Source organism: Pristis pectinata, chromosome 30 (assembly GCF_009764475.1).
Source record: "Pristis pectinata isolate sPriPec2 chromosome 30, sPriPec2.1.pri, whole genome shotgun sequence".
NCBI classification, from domain to species: Eukaryota; Metazoa; Chordata; class Chondrichthyes; order Rhinopristiformes; family Pristidae; genus Pristis; species Pristis pectinata.
This window is the reverse complement of record NC_067434.1, coordinates 16,282,703-16,300,107: the sequence shown is the minus strand read 5'-3', so window position 1 is coordinate 16,300,107 and position 17,405 is coordinate 16,282,703. Positions and strand designations below refer to the sequence as shown.

Here is a 17,405-nt window from a genome sequence, read left to right as displayed (position 1 = left end):
CTTCACTCTAGCTCAACTGCAAAGTGTGTCTTCCAAATTCTAATTCCCACTAACCCTCACCATGGCAGGTGATGGGAGTTTCACAAGGGAATGGGCAACAAGTCCAGCAGAAAGGGGACACTTCTCATTTAGGGAGCTGAGTCCAGGAGACTCAAGCAGTAAGGAGAAACAAGATATTGCAGATGCTGGAATCTGGAGCAAAATAATAGACTGCTGCAAGAACTCAGTGGGTCAAGCAGCATCTGTGAAGGCAAAAGGGATGCATTGACGTTTCAGGTCAAGACCCTGCATCACAACTGGGGGATGGGGTGCACTATATGGGAGTGCGGGGGAGCTAGTAGGTGATAGGTGGAAACAGATGAATGGGGGAATCATGGACAGATGGATCCATGTGGGGGAGTGGAGGAGGGATGCAACAGGTGAACAAGTGGAGAAAGAACCTGGAAGGACTGGTGGAAGGAGGTAAGTAGCACAGAGGGTGTGGGTGGCCTGTAATTGGAAAATTCAAATAAGATCTTTATTAGTTACAGGCACATCGAAACACACAGTGAGATGCATCTTTTGCGTAGAGTGTTGTGGGGGGCAGCCCACAAGCGTCGCCACACTTCCGGTGCCAACAGAGCACGCCCACAACTTCCTAACCCGTACGCCTTTGGAATGTGGGAGGAAACCGGAGCACCCGGACGAAACCCACGCAGAGAACGTACAAACTCCTTACAGACAGCGGACGGAATTGAACCCGGGTCACTGGTGCTGTAATAGCGTTACCATTGGGTTGCAGGCTACCAAGCAGAATCCAACGTGTTGTTCTAGTTTGCATTTGGACTCACTGTGGCAGTGGAGAAGGCCGAGGATGGACAGTAGGAATGGGAAGAGGAGTTGAAATGACTTGCTATTGGAAACTCAGGGTGGCCGTTGCTCTGTAAAATGGCTGCCTAGTCCACATCTGGTCTCGCCAATGTAGAGGAGGTCATGTCACAAGCATCGAATGCAACAGACCAGGTTGGAACAGGTGCGTGTGAATCTCTGCTGCACCTGGATGGGCTGTTTAGGTCCCCAGATGGTAGTGAGGGAAGAAGTGAAGGAACAAGTGTTGCACCTCCTATAGTTGTAGATGAAAATGCTAGAGCAGGGGTTTATTTTTTGACTCACTGGAAGAATAAGAGGCAGAGCTGAAAGGAAGCTGTACAAGCTGGTAAGGGACCCTGGTAGGGAAGTAGCCAATGTAATCATTAAGGTTAAATCGGCAATGTTAGCAATGCAACCATTTCAATAAGAAAGTTCCTTTCACCTTTGATGAGAGGTGGCCTCACTGAATCGCACAAGGTTCCAAGAGAGCTTAACAGAGTCAATGCTGTAAGGATGTTTCTTCAGGCAGGGGAATCTGGAATTAAAATGAGGGAGTGCCCATTTAAGAGGGAATTTCTTCTCTTGGAGGGTGGTGAATCTTTGTAATTCTTGATCCTGGAGAACCGTTGAGGCCAAATCATTGAAACTATTCAAGGCTGAAGCAGATTGTTGGACCACAGGGGAGACGAGGGCTATGGGGAACAGGCAGGAAAGTGGAGCTGTGGCCAAGATCAGATCAGTATGATTTTATTCATTGAAGTAGGAGGCTTAAGGGGCCATATGGTCTGCTCCTGCTCCAATTTCCTAATGTTTACCTGAAAAGTGGTGGAATCTGATTCCATACAAACTGACCATGCTGGAAACACAGCTGGTCAAGCAGCTTGTGTGGAAAGAGAAACATTTAACATTACAGGTCCAGGGCCCCTCACTAGTTCTGTAAAAGGGACTCAAAGTAGATATATGTCCTTCCCAGGTTACAAGCACCAGAGTTACGTACAGCCTGTACATATGAACCAGCATTTGGGAGACCAGCGGGATGGATTTGCCAGCTGCTACAAGGCTGCAAAAATCATCTGCCGCCTGGGAACTCAGTTCGTGGCAATATCATTGCACCTTACAGAGAAATATGAATGGTTGAGTTTAACAGCCTGGTTTAACTGCACGTTGCCCTTGGTTGGCCATTGTTTTTATTTAAATATACTGCCGAGCAACTGCACTTCCGACTTGCAAACTGTTCGGGTTACAAATAGTTCTCAGCAACAGAACCCTGTCATAACTGGGGAGGACCTGTACTGAGAAATCAGGTGAAGGGTCTTCAACCTGAAAAGTTCATTCTGTTCCCCTTTCCACAGATGGTGCTTGACCTGCTGAGCATTTCCAGCAATTTTTTTGTTTAATTCCAAATTCCTAGCACCTGTAGCTTTCTGACCTTCAGATACTGAGAAACTTCCTCCTAATTCTTTGCAACTGAAAACCAATTTGCTTTCTCCCTTTCACAGTTCTGATGAGGGGTCTTTAACTCATTCACTCTTTCCTCAGATTCTGCCTGACCTGCTGAGTGCTTCCAGTGTTTTCAGTTCTTCTTCCAGATTTCCAGCATCTGCACTTTTTGACTTCCATACATCAGGAGCACATTCAGGAAATTGAGCTTCTGGTATTTGGAAGACGTGTTCGGATCCTTAACGCAACTGGCAAATGTAGAGTGGTTCCACAACGTCGGGTCTTCTTGATTTTTGGAAGACTCTATGTAACTGCTTGTCCCCCATCTCTCAGAACAACCCTTGCACATGTCCCTGCCATAAATCATTTTTAAAAGGGCTTGAACTGGCATCCGAAGACTAGGAGTTGTCAGGGCAAACAGGATTAAAGCATTACTCTACTTTCAAAGAGCTAACACCAGCACGACAGGCCAAAAGGACTCCTACTCCACTGTATCCATCATTCCACGAAACCAAGAGGATTTAAGAAAATTGTTCAGTCTGCAACTTGTAATAAAACTGAAGCAACAAACAAGATGCTGGAGGAACTCAGTGGGTCAGGCAGCATCTGTGGAGGGAAATGGACAGGCGACATTTTGGGTAGAAACCCTTCCTTTGAACTAATGACGGGTCTCGACCTGAAATGTCAACAGTCCATTTCCCTCCACAGACGCTGCCTGACCCGCTGAGTTCCTGCAGTATCTTGTTTGTTGCTCCAGAATGCAGCATCTGTCATCTCCTGTGTCTCCTTGCAGTAAAACTTGCCCCATCACTCACACCAGCTCATGTCACATGGACTCTTGTATACTTTCAAACTTCTCACACTGTGTGAGAATCTTACACAATTGCAAGAGACTGCACATGCTGGAACTAGATGAAAAACACGATGATGCTGGAGGAACTCAGCAGGCCAGGCAGCATCCGTGGAGAAAAGCAGGCTTTTCACAATTGCAATCTTTACACTGCAGTACCTTAAATTAGAAAACCACAAGCATAGAAAATATCTTAATAAGAATTACAGTGATTTTGAAAGGATCAGTCTTTTCATTTCAAACCCAAGCCCAGTGACTCTATTCTTCTAAGACCATGGTTTAAAATACTCAGGAAATAACATTGCCTGACTTAGTTTCATTAAAACTTTTATCCCTGCGATTGGAACAAAAAGTTTCCAGACAGAGGGTGAAAGAAAGAAAATTCAGCTTAACTGATTTAGACAGAATATGAAAAATCTCCCTTCCATGCTGTAGGATTCTATGAATGGAGAGAGAGTCAATGATGAGAGATAGAGCTGGCTATTGTCAGTGGACAGGCCAGAGAGAGTCGAGGTTATAGGTTTAGCAGGTGTGGTGTCCGAACTTATGGGCAATATTAAGAGTGCCGTGATATTGAGAAAGGAGTGGGGGATATTTTTAGGACAGAGATCAAGGTAAGTGAGAAGTGGGAACTTTTATACCAATGAGTGACAAGGAAAACAGAGTGAAATGGGTTTCAAATTCACAAGGCTTCAGTCGTGCACGTCAGCTACCTAAGACCTGCAAGAGTGAATGCAAGACTAGGTCTTACGGCAGGGGCTACAGAATACAAATGCTAGGGTTAAAATGTTGAATCCACAATGTACAAGCACAATGGATCTCAGTGTGAAGTTTTGTGTCTCACACAGTTGGATTACAGAGGGTACTACATGGATAATGGGACTTACACTGGTAGGAGGTAAGAAATTTACCAAGAATTTGTTAAAAAGATATTTTCATGAGAGGAATGCACAAGAATCTTTTTTTTAAAGTTATAGAGGGATTGGGCACAGTGGTTGAAAGCAAATGGTTTCCAGTGATTGAGAGATTAGGCATGATAGATATGGATGATCAGTCTGGCAAGGTGGCATTGTAGATCAAGACAGGAGATCCAACAGCTTGGATTTAGCACGGAAACCTACAATTAACTGTTTGCATTGGGTTCACAACTACACATGGGGATAATCAATCCACCATTTGTATATCAGGTTGTTTCATCTTGCTTGCCCGCTGCCAATATAATGCAGGGCCCTCCAACTCTTGTACTGGAAGTCAAACCCTTTGAACTCTTTTGTTGAATCTCAGATAAGGCATTGGTTTCCAACATCACTGTGGTGTGATCATAAATCCTCCCAATGAGCTGACACCATGATCCAAAACTTCGAATGGTGGACCACTGTCTTTCAGGATCTGAGTTGGGCACTGAGGGCTCTGCAGACAGCAGGAGAAACATAACTGAAGCTGTGGGGTCCAGGACCAGTTAGCAGAGACCACTTCAACAAGAAAGAATAATGTAAAAAGGCAGCTGATGGAAATAAAGGGGATGTGAATTACTGCTGGTGTGAAAGGTTCACTAAACTGTGTTGTAATTTTGGTGGTAATGTTCCATAAATAAGCTTTAAATGTTTGCAGATGGGGCTTAGTCTAGGAATAGGGGTCAGCCATTTAGCATGGAGATGAGAGGAAATGGAGTTACATATCTTTCAGCATCCACGGCACTCTAGGGGAAAGAATTCCAGTTACTGAGTATAACCAAGGCTGAGATTGATGGAGTTTTGGACATCAAAGGAATCGGGGGAATACAGAGATTGGGCAGGGAAATGGATGAGTTATTGGATCAGCCATAAGCTTTAAGTAGAGGAGCAAGCTTGAGGGGTCTCATGACCTATGCCTGCTTCTATTCCTCATGTTGTTATGCTCTCAATAGCTCCAGTCAATGCCTTAACTATTAACTAATAGCTTGGAAGGAGTCAACTGGCTTGCTGGACCGGTCTGCTGGAGTTTAAAATCTGAAGGTACAATGTTATTGTTGTTAATGGCTGAGCAATTAGGATTTTTGAGCATCTGTTTCAAGTAATTATACCTGCCAAATGTGGCCATCTTGTGTGCAATTTCTAATTCAAAACCATCTGTTTATAAAATAATCACAAATGAATTCTCTATATGTCTTCTCTACTTTAGAAAAGCAAACAAAACCCCCACTGTTTTGAGGGCCACAGAAGCACAATTTTGATGTAAAATTTACAGACCATTGTTGCAATGAAGAAGGGAGAATAATGGACACCTGGGAGTGATTATGAGGTAATAAGTATTCTAACAAGAGGTTCAAATGAGATCTCAACTCTTGAGAGAGATGCTGAAAGAGTTTCTAATTATCATTTAAAATCTAAAATGGGATTAGAGTTTTAAAATGAGCTTGTAAATAATAATATGCACCATTTCATTTAAAGTGTTTGCTTGTTAAACTAGAAGTAGCTACAATGTGAATGAACATGCCAACTGTTAATGTATACACTGTCCTTCACGCTTGCTGTTAAAAACAAGTTGGTCAAACACCGGGCTGCAACCCAAGGACACTGGATAAAATTCGTCCACTTTAACAGATAAGAAGCTTTCAAACTTAGTCTTGGGGTTAACCTAGCCAAAGGAGGGATACAGCCCATGTGCAGGCAGAAGGGATTAGTTTAATTAGGTGTCATTAGCTTAATTAGTTCGAGACAACATTGTGGGCCGAAAGGCCTGTTCCTGTGCTGTACTGTTCTGTGTTCCACATTAAGCTTTGTATTTCACACAGCCTCTTTCATGACCTCACAACATCCCGAAGTGTTTCAGTCAATGAACTCACTTCTGAAGTATGGTCACGGCTGTAGTACAGGAAACACAGTTGCATTAGAATGCAACTCGATAAGACTGGGTTTGATCACAACTTTTCTTTCGGCAAACAACCAAAGGCCTATAGATGGCATGGAGAGAGTTTATGGAAATGAGCCAAAGATGATTCTAGGCACAGAGACTCATGCTGACTTTATTTTCACTGGAGATGAGACTGTGAGGGAACACACTGCAGCTCTTCAAAATAAAAGGCTTGGAAACATTAAGTAAATTTCCTTCTATTCAGCTGTGACCTAGTTATTCTGCAGGTGTGACACATGTCCGTACATGAAATGAGCTGCCAGAGGAAGTGGTTGACACAGGAACGTTAACAACATTTGAAAGGCATTCAGACAGGCACAAACATAGGAAAGGTTGAGAGGGAGATGAGCCAAATGCGGGCAAATGGGATGAGCTTGGATAGGAATCCTGATCAGTATGGACCAGTTGGGACGAAGGGCCTGTTTCCATGCTGTATGAGTCCATGTGTGACTCGCACCGTGCTATCCAGGGTTCTTAGAAATGAAAGTCAGTCTCATAGGTGGCAGCTCCTTGACAGGTAACAGAAAAACAGACTGCTCCTTTGCTCAATTGTCAGATACTGATTTCCTTGTCTTATTCAGTGGAGTTTAGCTTGACTTTTGAGGAACAAATGGACAGTTCTATATCCCAGACTCTGAGTGATTTCCTTGTATTGGCTACATGAGCAGCGGGGCACCAAACCGAGGAATCACCAATGCTCGTCAGGTGCTCCTTGTAAATTCTGCAGCAGAGGCTCAAGGTTTATCAGCACCTTTTATCTTTGAAGGCCCTCTATCCATCACGAATGTAACTAGTTGAAGCCAGCACAGCACAGCACAGCACAGGTCCCAAACAAATCTGAGTTGAAACACCAATCTGGGGCCGAATTACTTTTCTTTCAAAAACTTACTTTTTATTTGAAGTATAATGTAATGCAGTTCATTTATACTACAAGACATATAATGTAAATCTTGTGTGCAGATGGATGACATCACCATGACTTTCACATACATTCCAGGAGTGGTAAGTGGGGCAGGTTCCACCCCCTCAGTTGTGGGATCACCTTAAATGGTGGCATTTCCCCTCAGAACCTTCACAGCGACTGCATCAAGTTTCACTGCATCACTCTGCAGACAGTTCTGCACCTTAAGGCCACAAGATATAGGAGAAGATTTAGGCCATTCAGCCCATTGAGTCTGCTCTGCCATTCAATCATGGCTGATCTTTTTTTCAACCCCATTCTCCCGCCTTCTCCCTGTAACCATTAACCCCCTTCCCAACCAAGAACCTATCAACTTCTACCTTAAATACACCCAAAGACTTTTGCCTCCACAGCCCACTGTGGCAACAAATTCCACAGATTCACCAGCTGAAGAAATTTCCTCATCTGTTTTAAAGGGACGTCCCTTTATTCTGAGGCTGTGCCCTCAGATCCTAGACTCTACTACTAATGGAAACATCCTCTCCACATCCACTTTATCCAGGCCTTTCAGTATCCAGTAGTTTTCGATGAGATCTCCCCTCATCCTTCTGAACTCCACAAGTACAGGCCCAAAGACATCAAACGCTCCTCATATGTTAAGCCTTTCATTCCTGGGATCATTCGTGTGAACCTTCTCTGGATCCTCTCCAGGGCCAGCACATCTTTCCTTAGATATGGGGCCCAAAACTGTTTACAATCTTGGAACACATCAATCTGCAGTATTTGGTTGTAGATATCTTGCACTGGAAGACCCTTGAGGTTCGGGCAGACTAAGCTGTCCTTCACTGAGTTGATGATCTTCCAGTAGCAATCGACGTTTGTCTCAGCACCTGTCCCTGGGAACAGTCCATAGAGCACAGAGTCCTGCTTTACACAACCCACACCAACCACATAGGACTTTTAACTGAGTAAAAACAGGCCAAGGTTCTTCACAGGAATATTATCAAAGAGGAATAAAACAGAAAATGCTGGAAGGACTCAGCCAGTCAAACAGCATCTGTGGAAAGAGAAACCCATTAACATTTTGGGTCATGAACCTTTCGGCAGAGCTTGGGGGCAAGAGTTCCTTTTTCATGCCATTTCTATAAAATGCCTCCCTAGTGGCAGTACTCATGCTTCTTAACACCTGATCTGTCTTAACCAATTTTAATATTGTCTTTTGTCTTCCACATCACTCCCTCTCTCCAGTTCTGAGGAAGGATCCCTGACCTGAAACGTTAACTGGTTTCTCCCCCACAGATCCTGCTTGACTGACCAACTTTCGCTGATTTTGTTTCAGATCCCACGATCTGTAGTTTTATTTGTTTTCCATTCTTAAAGAGGAAACTGACGCTAAGACAAATAAAGAGATATTAGAGCAAATGACCAAAAGCTCAGCCAAAGTAGGGTTTAAGGAGCACCTTAAGGAAGAAAGTAGAGAGGCAGAGAGACTTAGGGAGAGAAGGTCAAAGCAGGATCTTCAGCTGCCAATGGGTGTCTTTCACTAGTAGAGTGATGAGCAGAAGAAATGAACCAAAGGCCAGAACTGGAGGGGTGCGGAGGCCTGTAGGGCTGGACGAAATTATGGAGATAAAGATACGAGAGGACATGAATTTTTAGATAAGGGTTTGCTCACTTGAGATTGGCCACTGAACACAGAACACAGGTCAGTGTTAGTACAAGCAACAAAGTTTTGAATGAGCTCCAGTTTATGGAGGGTGGAAGATTTAAAAACAAAATCAGTCAAAAAGCCTGCTGGGCTACCAAACCTAGTGGAAACAAAGACCGGGTAAATGTTTCAGCAGCCTTTGGAAGCACAGGTGGTCAGGTGACATTAAAGTCACAGTAACCGTGTGGATTGGTGCTTGAAAACTCATGGTAGATTAAAAATAAAATTGCAAGCCGACTGGTTCAGCCTTGGACAGATCCATAAGAGAATGGAACCACACAGCATGGCTTGAAAGTGGTGGCTGAAGATACTTGTTACCCACCACCTTCAGTTAGAGGAAAACTTCTGCTCATTCAGTACTAGCCAGCCTAAAAATATCACTGCACCAGAAATTATTACGCACATTTACTGCAGATAAATTCTAATCTAGGCACAACAGGTGCCCCAATCTATTCTGTATTCCTTTTAAAAAAAACCAGTACACACCAGTCATTCAATGAACCAGAAATTCTTGAAATGGACCATAATTAGCACAACAATGTTCCCTAATTTAGATTCAGTTCCAATGAGTCCGATTTCACAGGATGAGGTACAATTCCTGCAAATTATTCTTTGTTAAGACCATCTGTAGGTCCAACCATAACACATCTAGTGAAGACTTTTTTTTTGCTTCCTTATATCAAATTCGTCAGGAGTACTGGAAATTATCCCTTCTACATCAAATTTTTGTGTAATGAGCAAAGTACTCTCGCAGTTTGCAACAATTACCAACTACAATTGGAGACAACCAATATTTCTCGGAAGGACACAAAAACAAAGCTTCTTCGACAGATCTGCAGGTACAATGGCAGTAAATCAGAGTGAATATTTGATGCCAATTCTCATGACCCTCTGGCAGATGTCATAGAGTTTAAAAGGACAAGAATAATTTAAAGGCCATGCATTTAGTTAACTGGTTTGTCAAAGCATCTGAAAATCATTGTTTTCTTTCATTTCCTGACAAAGTAGGAGGCAGATCAAGGCACGCCAGATATCAAAAGCAAATGCACTGGAAGAACCACATAGCATTTTTTAAACTTATCAACCCATTGACTAGCACAAGTTAAGAGCTTTGATGTCTTTTTAAGATCAAGAAGTCATTTCACATTTCACTCAATATAAAACTATTTCCTAACTTGCTATTCCAGAACAAAACAAATGGTACTCACAATAACATCAGCGACCGTGATTCCAACAGTGACATTCTCATATAAGCTCACGTTGTAAAGAGGCTTGCTGAATACTGGCCTGTTGTCATTTTCATTGATGAGGTCAATCTTCACTCGAGCAAAACCAACATGATCCGAGAAAGTCTCATTCGCAAAGAGCTGTTTTCAGGACAGAGGAAGAAATTGAGAATGAATATGAGGAGACTAAAACTGCAGTTTGGTGAAGCTTCAGAATAAATGATATCCCAGACCTCAACAATCGCCATCGTCACCACCCCCAAACACAGCTCCTTCTTCAGCACTGACCATAGAAGCGCTGGTTTTCTAGGGCAACAAACAATCTGCTGGAGGAACTCAGTGGATTGAGCAGCATCTGTGAGAAGGAAGGAATTGTCAACATTTCGGGTCCAAACCCTGCATCAGTCCTGATTGCAGCTGTGTCGACAACTCTTCCCCTACCCCCACCGATACTGCTCAATGCACTGAGTTCCCCAGCAGACTGTCTGTTGCTCAAGGGCTGTTAACCTTTGAATTCTCTAGCTCAGAGTGCGGTGGATGCTTAGTTGATGGCTAGGTTCAAGATCCGAAATCGATCGACTTCTGGACATTAAGGAAATTGAGGGAGCAGAGAATTAGAGAGAAATTTTGGAGACTCAAGAGACTACAGATGCTGGAATATAGAGCAACAAACAATCTGCTGAAGCAACTCAGCAGGTTGAGCAGCATCTGTGGGAGGAAAGGAATTGTCAACATTTCAGGTCAAAATCCTGCATCAGGACTAAATGTGGAGAGGGAAGATAGCCAGTATATGGAGGAGAGGGGGAGTGGTGGGACTGGGGCCAATGGACTGAGGAGGGGTGAAGGATTATGGGCAGACTGAGCCATGTAGGGGAGTGGGAGGGATGGAGTTGGGAGATAGAGGCAGGTGGATGATAGATAGAGGCAGACAAAAAAGTTGAGAGGCGGAGCCACATAGGGGGAGGACAAGAAGAGTGAAGACATCTTGATTGATAACACAAAGGCTACCAGTGTTGGAATGTGTACGTAGGGAAGCTGATAACAGGAACCATTAGGGGTGAGGTATAGAGCAGCTGGAACCAGAATCAGACTGGTGCAGGGGGTAAAACGTGTGGATAATCCGTGCATGGGACCAGGCGGGGGTGGCGGACGAACGGTGTTGATGGGGGCTGGAGGAGGAGGAGTATGGGAAAGGGGACAAAAGTGGGAAGATCAGAAGAAGATCAGAAGGGGGAGAATGAAAGGGGGAGAGGGGTGGGGAGGACACATGGGAGATGAGTGTTCCCAAGAGAGAGAAAAGTATGATGTGGTATAGAAGTTCAGCTGTAGACTGTGTGAATGGCCAAGCAGGATTAAGGAGCCAGATATCAACTCCAGCTGCTGAATCCAGGAATTAAAACTGAGTAACATTAGATTTATTATGTACAACGTGTATGAAATCATCAAACCAATACCAGCTAATAGAAACCAGGCACAGAAGAACCATGATCTAAATGTATGCCTATCCCTGTCTCCACGACAACCTCTGCTGCATCAAAAGATCACCCAACTGGCTAAACAATCTTCAATACCTCCCCTCTGCAGTTCCGAACGATCCACGTGTCCACCCAACGGGTGATCATGGAAACCGGAATTCAATACTCTACATAGAACACTACAGCACAGTACAGGCCCTTCAGCCCACAATTCTATCCTACTCTAAGATCTATCTAACCCTTCCCTTCCACATAACCCCTTATTTTTCTATCATTCGTGTGTCTATCTAGGAATCTCTTAAATGACCCTAATGTATCTGCCCCCACAACCTCTGCCGGCAGTGCATTCCACGCACCCACCACTCTCTGTGTAAAAAAACTTACTCCTGACATCCCCTTTATACCTTCCTCCAATCACCTTAAAATTATGCCCCCTCATGTTAGCCATTGTCACCCTGGGAAAAAGTCTCTGACTGTTCACTCGATCTATGCCTCTTATCATCTTGTACACCTCTATCAAGTCACCTCATCCTCCTCCTCTCCAAAGAGAAAAGCCCTAGCTCACTCAACCTATCCTCATAAGACACGCTCTCCAATCCAGGCAACATCCTGGTAAATCTCCTCTGCACCCTCTCTAAAGCTTCCACATCCTTTCTATATTGAGACGACCAGAACTGAACATGATACACCAAGTGTGGTCTAACCAGAGTTCTACAGAGCTGCAACATCACCTCGCGGCTCTTGAACTCAATACCCCGACTAATGAAGGTCAACACCCCGTACGCCCTCCTAACAACCCGATCGACCTGCGCGTCAACCTTGAGGGATCTATGGACATGGACCCCAAGATCCCTCTGTTCCTCCACACTGCTAAGAGTCCTGCCATTAACCTTGTATTCTGCCTTCAAATTCAATCTCCCGAAGTGCATCACTTCACACTTATCCAGGTTGAAGTTCATCTGCCACTTCTCAGCCCAGCTCTGCATTCTATCAATATCTTGTTGTAATCTACAGCAACCTTCTACACTACCCACAACACCACCAACTTTTGTGTCATCAGCAAACTTACTAACCCACCCTTCCACATCCTCATCCAAGTCATTTGTAAAAATCATGAAGAGCAGGGGTCCCAGAACAGATCCCTGCAGAACACCACTGGTCACCAACCTCCAGGCAGAATATGCTCCATCCACCACCACCCTCTGTCTTCTATGGGCGAGCCAATTCTGAATCCACACAGCCAAGTTTCCCTGGATTCCATGCCTCCTGACTTTCTGAATGAGCCTTCCATGAGGAACCTTATCAAACGCCTTACTACAAATTTTTTATAAAAATAATTGTTGACCCATCATCTCTTCAAAATATTGTTCTGGCAGATGGAGAAGCCCATTCCAACCACTATACAGCTTGCAACATACATTTACAAGTTGCCTCAATACTACAAAGCTCTGCTTTTGTTTCCAGTAAAGGACAACAGTTGGAGGAATCATGAAATGCAGATTTGCCAGCTACGTTTGTATTTTCACCAAAAAATACACCGTACAACACTGGCAGTGAGCAAAACGCCTGCATTTGGTATCAGAATGTACAGTTGGTTCCAATTACATATCTTAATAAATGAATCTAAACTACTCAATCATACAGCAGATTTCCATTACTCCCTTGGTAATGGATATGAATACACAGCATTTCTTTCCTAATTGAGACCCAAAGGCATGCATGTTTATGCATGAGTCTGTGAAAAGCAAACACCAGCAACAAACTGTAAAAAATATATTAGAGTGCTGAAAGGTAACCCTGGCATCAGGCCATTCAAACCTTGGGAAATTACCCACTGTAGAAACACTGAAGACAGACTTGCTTACAGTGACAGAACCCTAGTTGGCAAGTGCTTAAATTTCAATATTGAAAAGGTGTATTTTTGGTTGGAGGAAGTTATGCAACCCTTGGAAGATAAAAACCAATGGGAGAGAGAAGCAAATAGGTCCAAGATTACTGATTTAGAACTCCAGTAAATGTGCCAAAGGTTAAACCAAGCTGCCAATACTGCAAACTGCAGAGCAGAGTTATTATCTGAAGGACTGGAATTCAAAGTCAAAAGCAACCACATAGAACAGCAGTTCGATCAGATTGCATGATATCTGGGCTCTGTATTACACAGATGAGAGAGAAAACAAAAATACAAGGTGTCTACACTGATGATACCAGGAAAGACTGAATAGGCTGTGGATTCCATCTCCGCAAAAGGGGTGAGATAATAAAGGTCATAGAACATAGAACACTACAGCACAGTACAGGCCCTTCAGCCCAGAATTTTTATCCTGCTCTAAGATCTATCTAACCCTTCCCCCCTATTTTTCTATCATTCATGTGTCTAAGAGTTCTCTTAAATGTCCCTCATGTATCTGCCCCCACAACCTCTGCAGGCAAATGCGTGCCACTGTGTAAAAAACTTACTCCTGACATCCCCCTTATACCTTCCTCCAATCATCTTAAAAGTATGTCCCCTCGTGTTAGCCATTGTCACCCTGGGAAAAAGTCTCTGACTGTCCACTCGATCTATGTCCTCTTATCATCTTGTACACCTTTATCAAGTCACCTCTCATCCTACTTCTCTCCAAAGAGAAAAGCCTCACATCGCTCAACCTAACCTCATAAGACATGCTCTCCAACCAGGCAACATCCTGGTAAAATCTCCTCTGCACCCTCTCTAAAGCTTCCAACATCCTTTCTATAATGAGGCGACCAGAACCGAACACAATACTCCAAGTATGGTCTGACCAGAGTTCTAAAGAGCTGCGACATTATCTCGCGTCTCTTGAAACTCAATACCCCGACTAATGAAGGTCTTCCAAAATATAAACAGGTTTGAGAGGGACAGATATAGACAAACGTTTCCATTTGTAGGAAGGGTGGGAAAATCAAGTTTGGGCCACAGATAATAAACAACCACAAATAAATCCAAAGAATCTCCTTATAAATCAAAAAAAATTTACTCAGAGTGTGGATGCCTGGGAATGCATTGTCTGATTAGGCGGTGGAGGCAAATTCATTGGGGGCTTTTCAGAGGGGCTTGGATGGGCACACGAATGAGAAGAAAATGGAGGGATACGGGCATTCTATAGGTCGGAGGGATTAGCTATGTCAGCACAACATTGTGGGCCAAAGGGCCTGTTCTGTGCTGTACTGTTCTATGTTCTATGTCTAAAATTGCAGATGTTGGAAATCTGAAATTTAAAAAAAAACAGAAAATACTGGAAACACTCAGCAAGTTAGGCAGCATCTGTGAAAGGAGAAAGAGTTAATGTTTTGGGTTATGGGACTCTTCATCAGAATTGGAGAAAATAGGAAAATATGTTCATTTTCAGCAGCAGAGGTGGTGGTGTAAGGATGGGTAAAACAACGGGAATGTCTCTGACAGGCTGAGACCAAATAGGTTAACTGGGGCAGTCACTTGTACATTAACTTTTTGGCGTAATGAGTTTGTGTTCAATTCTGGTCGTCCCATTATAGGAAGGACATGGAGGCTTTGGAGAGGGTGCAGAAGAGGGTTACCAGGATGCTGCCTGGATTAGAGGGCATGTGCTACAAGGAGAGGTTGGACAAACTTGGGTTGTTTTCTCTGGAGCGACGGAGGCTGAGGGGAGACCTGACAGAAGTTTATAAAATTACAAGAGGCATAGAGAGGGTAGACAGCTGTTATCTTTTTCCCCTGGGTCGAAATGTTTAATACTAGAGGGCATGCATTTAAGGTGAGAGGGGGCAAATTCAAAGGAGTTGTGCGGGGCCAGTTCTTTTTTTTTTTACGCAAAGAGTGGTGGGTGCCTGGAATGTGCTGTCAGGGATTGCAAATGCGATAGAGGCGTTTAAGAGGCTCTTAGATAGGCACATGAATGTGCAGAGAATGGAGGGATATGGATATTGTGTAGGCCGAAGGGATTAGTTTAGTTCGACATTTAGTTATTAGTTTAATTAGTTCAGCACAACATCGTGGCCTGAAGGGCCCATTCCTGTGCTGTACTGTTCTCATGTGTTGTAACTGGCAAGGCTGTGAGACATGCCAGACTATATGAACAGAATAAGAAAAACCTGAACCAAAATGTCAACGGTTAGAAACGGCCACTTCCGAAACGGACACAAAGAATGAGTGAGCTGCGTAAAAGTTGAAGAATTCAATACTGGAGAAACCCCTAGGTGGTGACAACATGATCTCATTTGCACCTGAAGCATTTGAGGAACATGGACCAATGTGGGCTGTCTAGTGTTCTGAGTTCCAAAGATTCATAATTCATGAATAGAAGAAGTTCCTCCTCACATCGGCTCTTTCTCCTGAGACCCTGCCCCCTTAGCTTGAGGCCCTTTCCGTAAGAGCAGAGATACTAGGTAAAAGGTGGTTAAGCACATCAGGAGAAAGAAATGATAGGTGGGAGGAGGAGCATGTGGGAAATTAATTCAAACTAATTGGACTAAATAGCTTTTTTCTGCACTGGAGGTTTATGGAGACAGCCTTATCTCAGGAGTACATTCACTGCGCAGTTCCAATATTTGTGCTAGAATATAGTCCTATCAAAATGATCATTATGTTATCAACCCTCCAAGACAACTCCTTTTCAAGACTTTTAAAAGAATGTCTACCTTTATCCACATCATTACACTGGTTGACGAGGCAATTATAACCACACAAACAAGCATACTGTGCACATATGGCCTCATAATATTGGTTAATGACAGATCTCTGCTCGACTAACATTAAGACACAAGGCCTGCCTCAGATATGCCTGCTTTATAATAAGAACTATTAAGCTGTTCCATGTTTTAACAGCTATGAGCCATAATGATACTTGGGGCTGTTAAATCTGAAAATCACTAGCTATTAAAATGCCGAAGGAACAATAAGCACCTCAAAGGAAAATAGGCCATGTGAAAAAAAACAGCAACTTTGGTTTGTGCAGGCCTCCAGCAGTGACTATAAACAAGATGAATACAGTAGCCATTTTGGGAACAGCAAAACCACACAGATTATCAGAGAGTACTCAGGAAAGTCTCCTCTGAACATCTTCGTAAAGGGCCAATTAACATTAAGGCAAATTGGATCTTTTTTTAAGACTTAGCTGAAAAATACAGTATATACTGAAAATGTTTCACTTGAATGGAGTCACACACAAATGCACTAGCTCGGATGGAATAAAGACGAGTGGCCGGATACAGCCAGGATATGAGGTTAGTCCACGGGAGGAGCAAGAGGTCAGATGCTGCCACACTATGATACAAAGGGCTAAATTCCAGATGCACATACTGCAGCTGGATGGCTGTCAGCGCGATCCAGCCCATTAGGGGCGGATAAACAAAGTTTGGTCAAAGTAGAAGATCTGAGCAGATTACAAAAGGAGAAATAGAGACAGGGAAGAGAGGAAGTATGTTCATGTTTGCCTCGGGCGAAGCAGGGGGAGGTTGAGCGAGAGGGGAGGAGGGGTGAGTAATGGGGGTGGATTGGGGTGGGGCGAAGAGGCCAAGCGAGGGGAGGGGGAGGGGGAGAGGCTGAGTGAGGGGGGGGGAGAAGGGGAGAGGCCAAGCAATGGGGGAAAAGGCCAGGAAATGGAATTCTAGAGCTTTGGCCCTTGGCAACTGAAGGTGATGAAGTGATTCAACTTGGAAATGATAACGACGCTGGAACTGGGGGAACAGTGCTTACCCTGGTGGGCTGGAGAGTTGGCAATTATAAGGGAAGGGGTGGGGGAAGCCATGGGTGGGGGGGGTTAAAGAAGGGTAAGGACTTTGAAATAAAAGGGTTGCTCAAACATACATGACAGAGGAACATAAATTACTTGCTAATGAGACTTCTCCCTGTGCACATACTTCACACTGCTGGCATTTTGTTCACAGCTGTCCTGTTGTTCGGGGATTGACGTGTGTGTACACTTCACACTGTGGGGATTCTTTTGGTTGCGCAGATTGCAAACTAGCTCAACTGAGTTCTTCCATTTGGTGTCTAAAAACACCTCTTGGTTTATCATCGAGTACCAGAAATAATGGAGCATTAAGTTTCCTGTGTAACTCCCCCTGA

General features: G+C 43.8%; 1 protein-coding gene across 1 annotated transcript in view; it reads right to left on the bottom strand.

Annotated features, from left to right (window-relative positions):
* cdh23 (cadherin-related 23) overlaps positions 1–17,405 on the bottom strand; it is a 710,459-nt gene that overhangs the window by 416,106 nt on the left and 276,948 nt on the right. Inside the window, 1 exon segment of the mRNA XM_052041602.1 lies at positions 9,849–10,007. Within this exon segment, the coding sequence (XP_051897562.1) occupies positions 9,849–10,007 (159 nt within the window).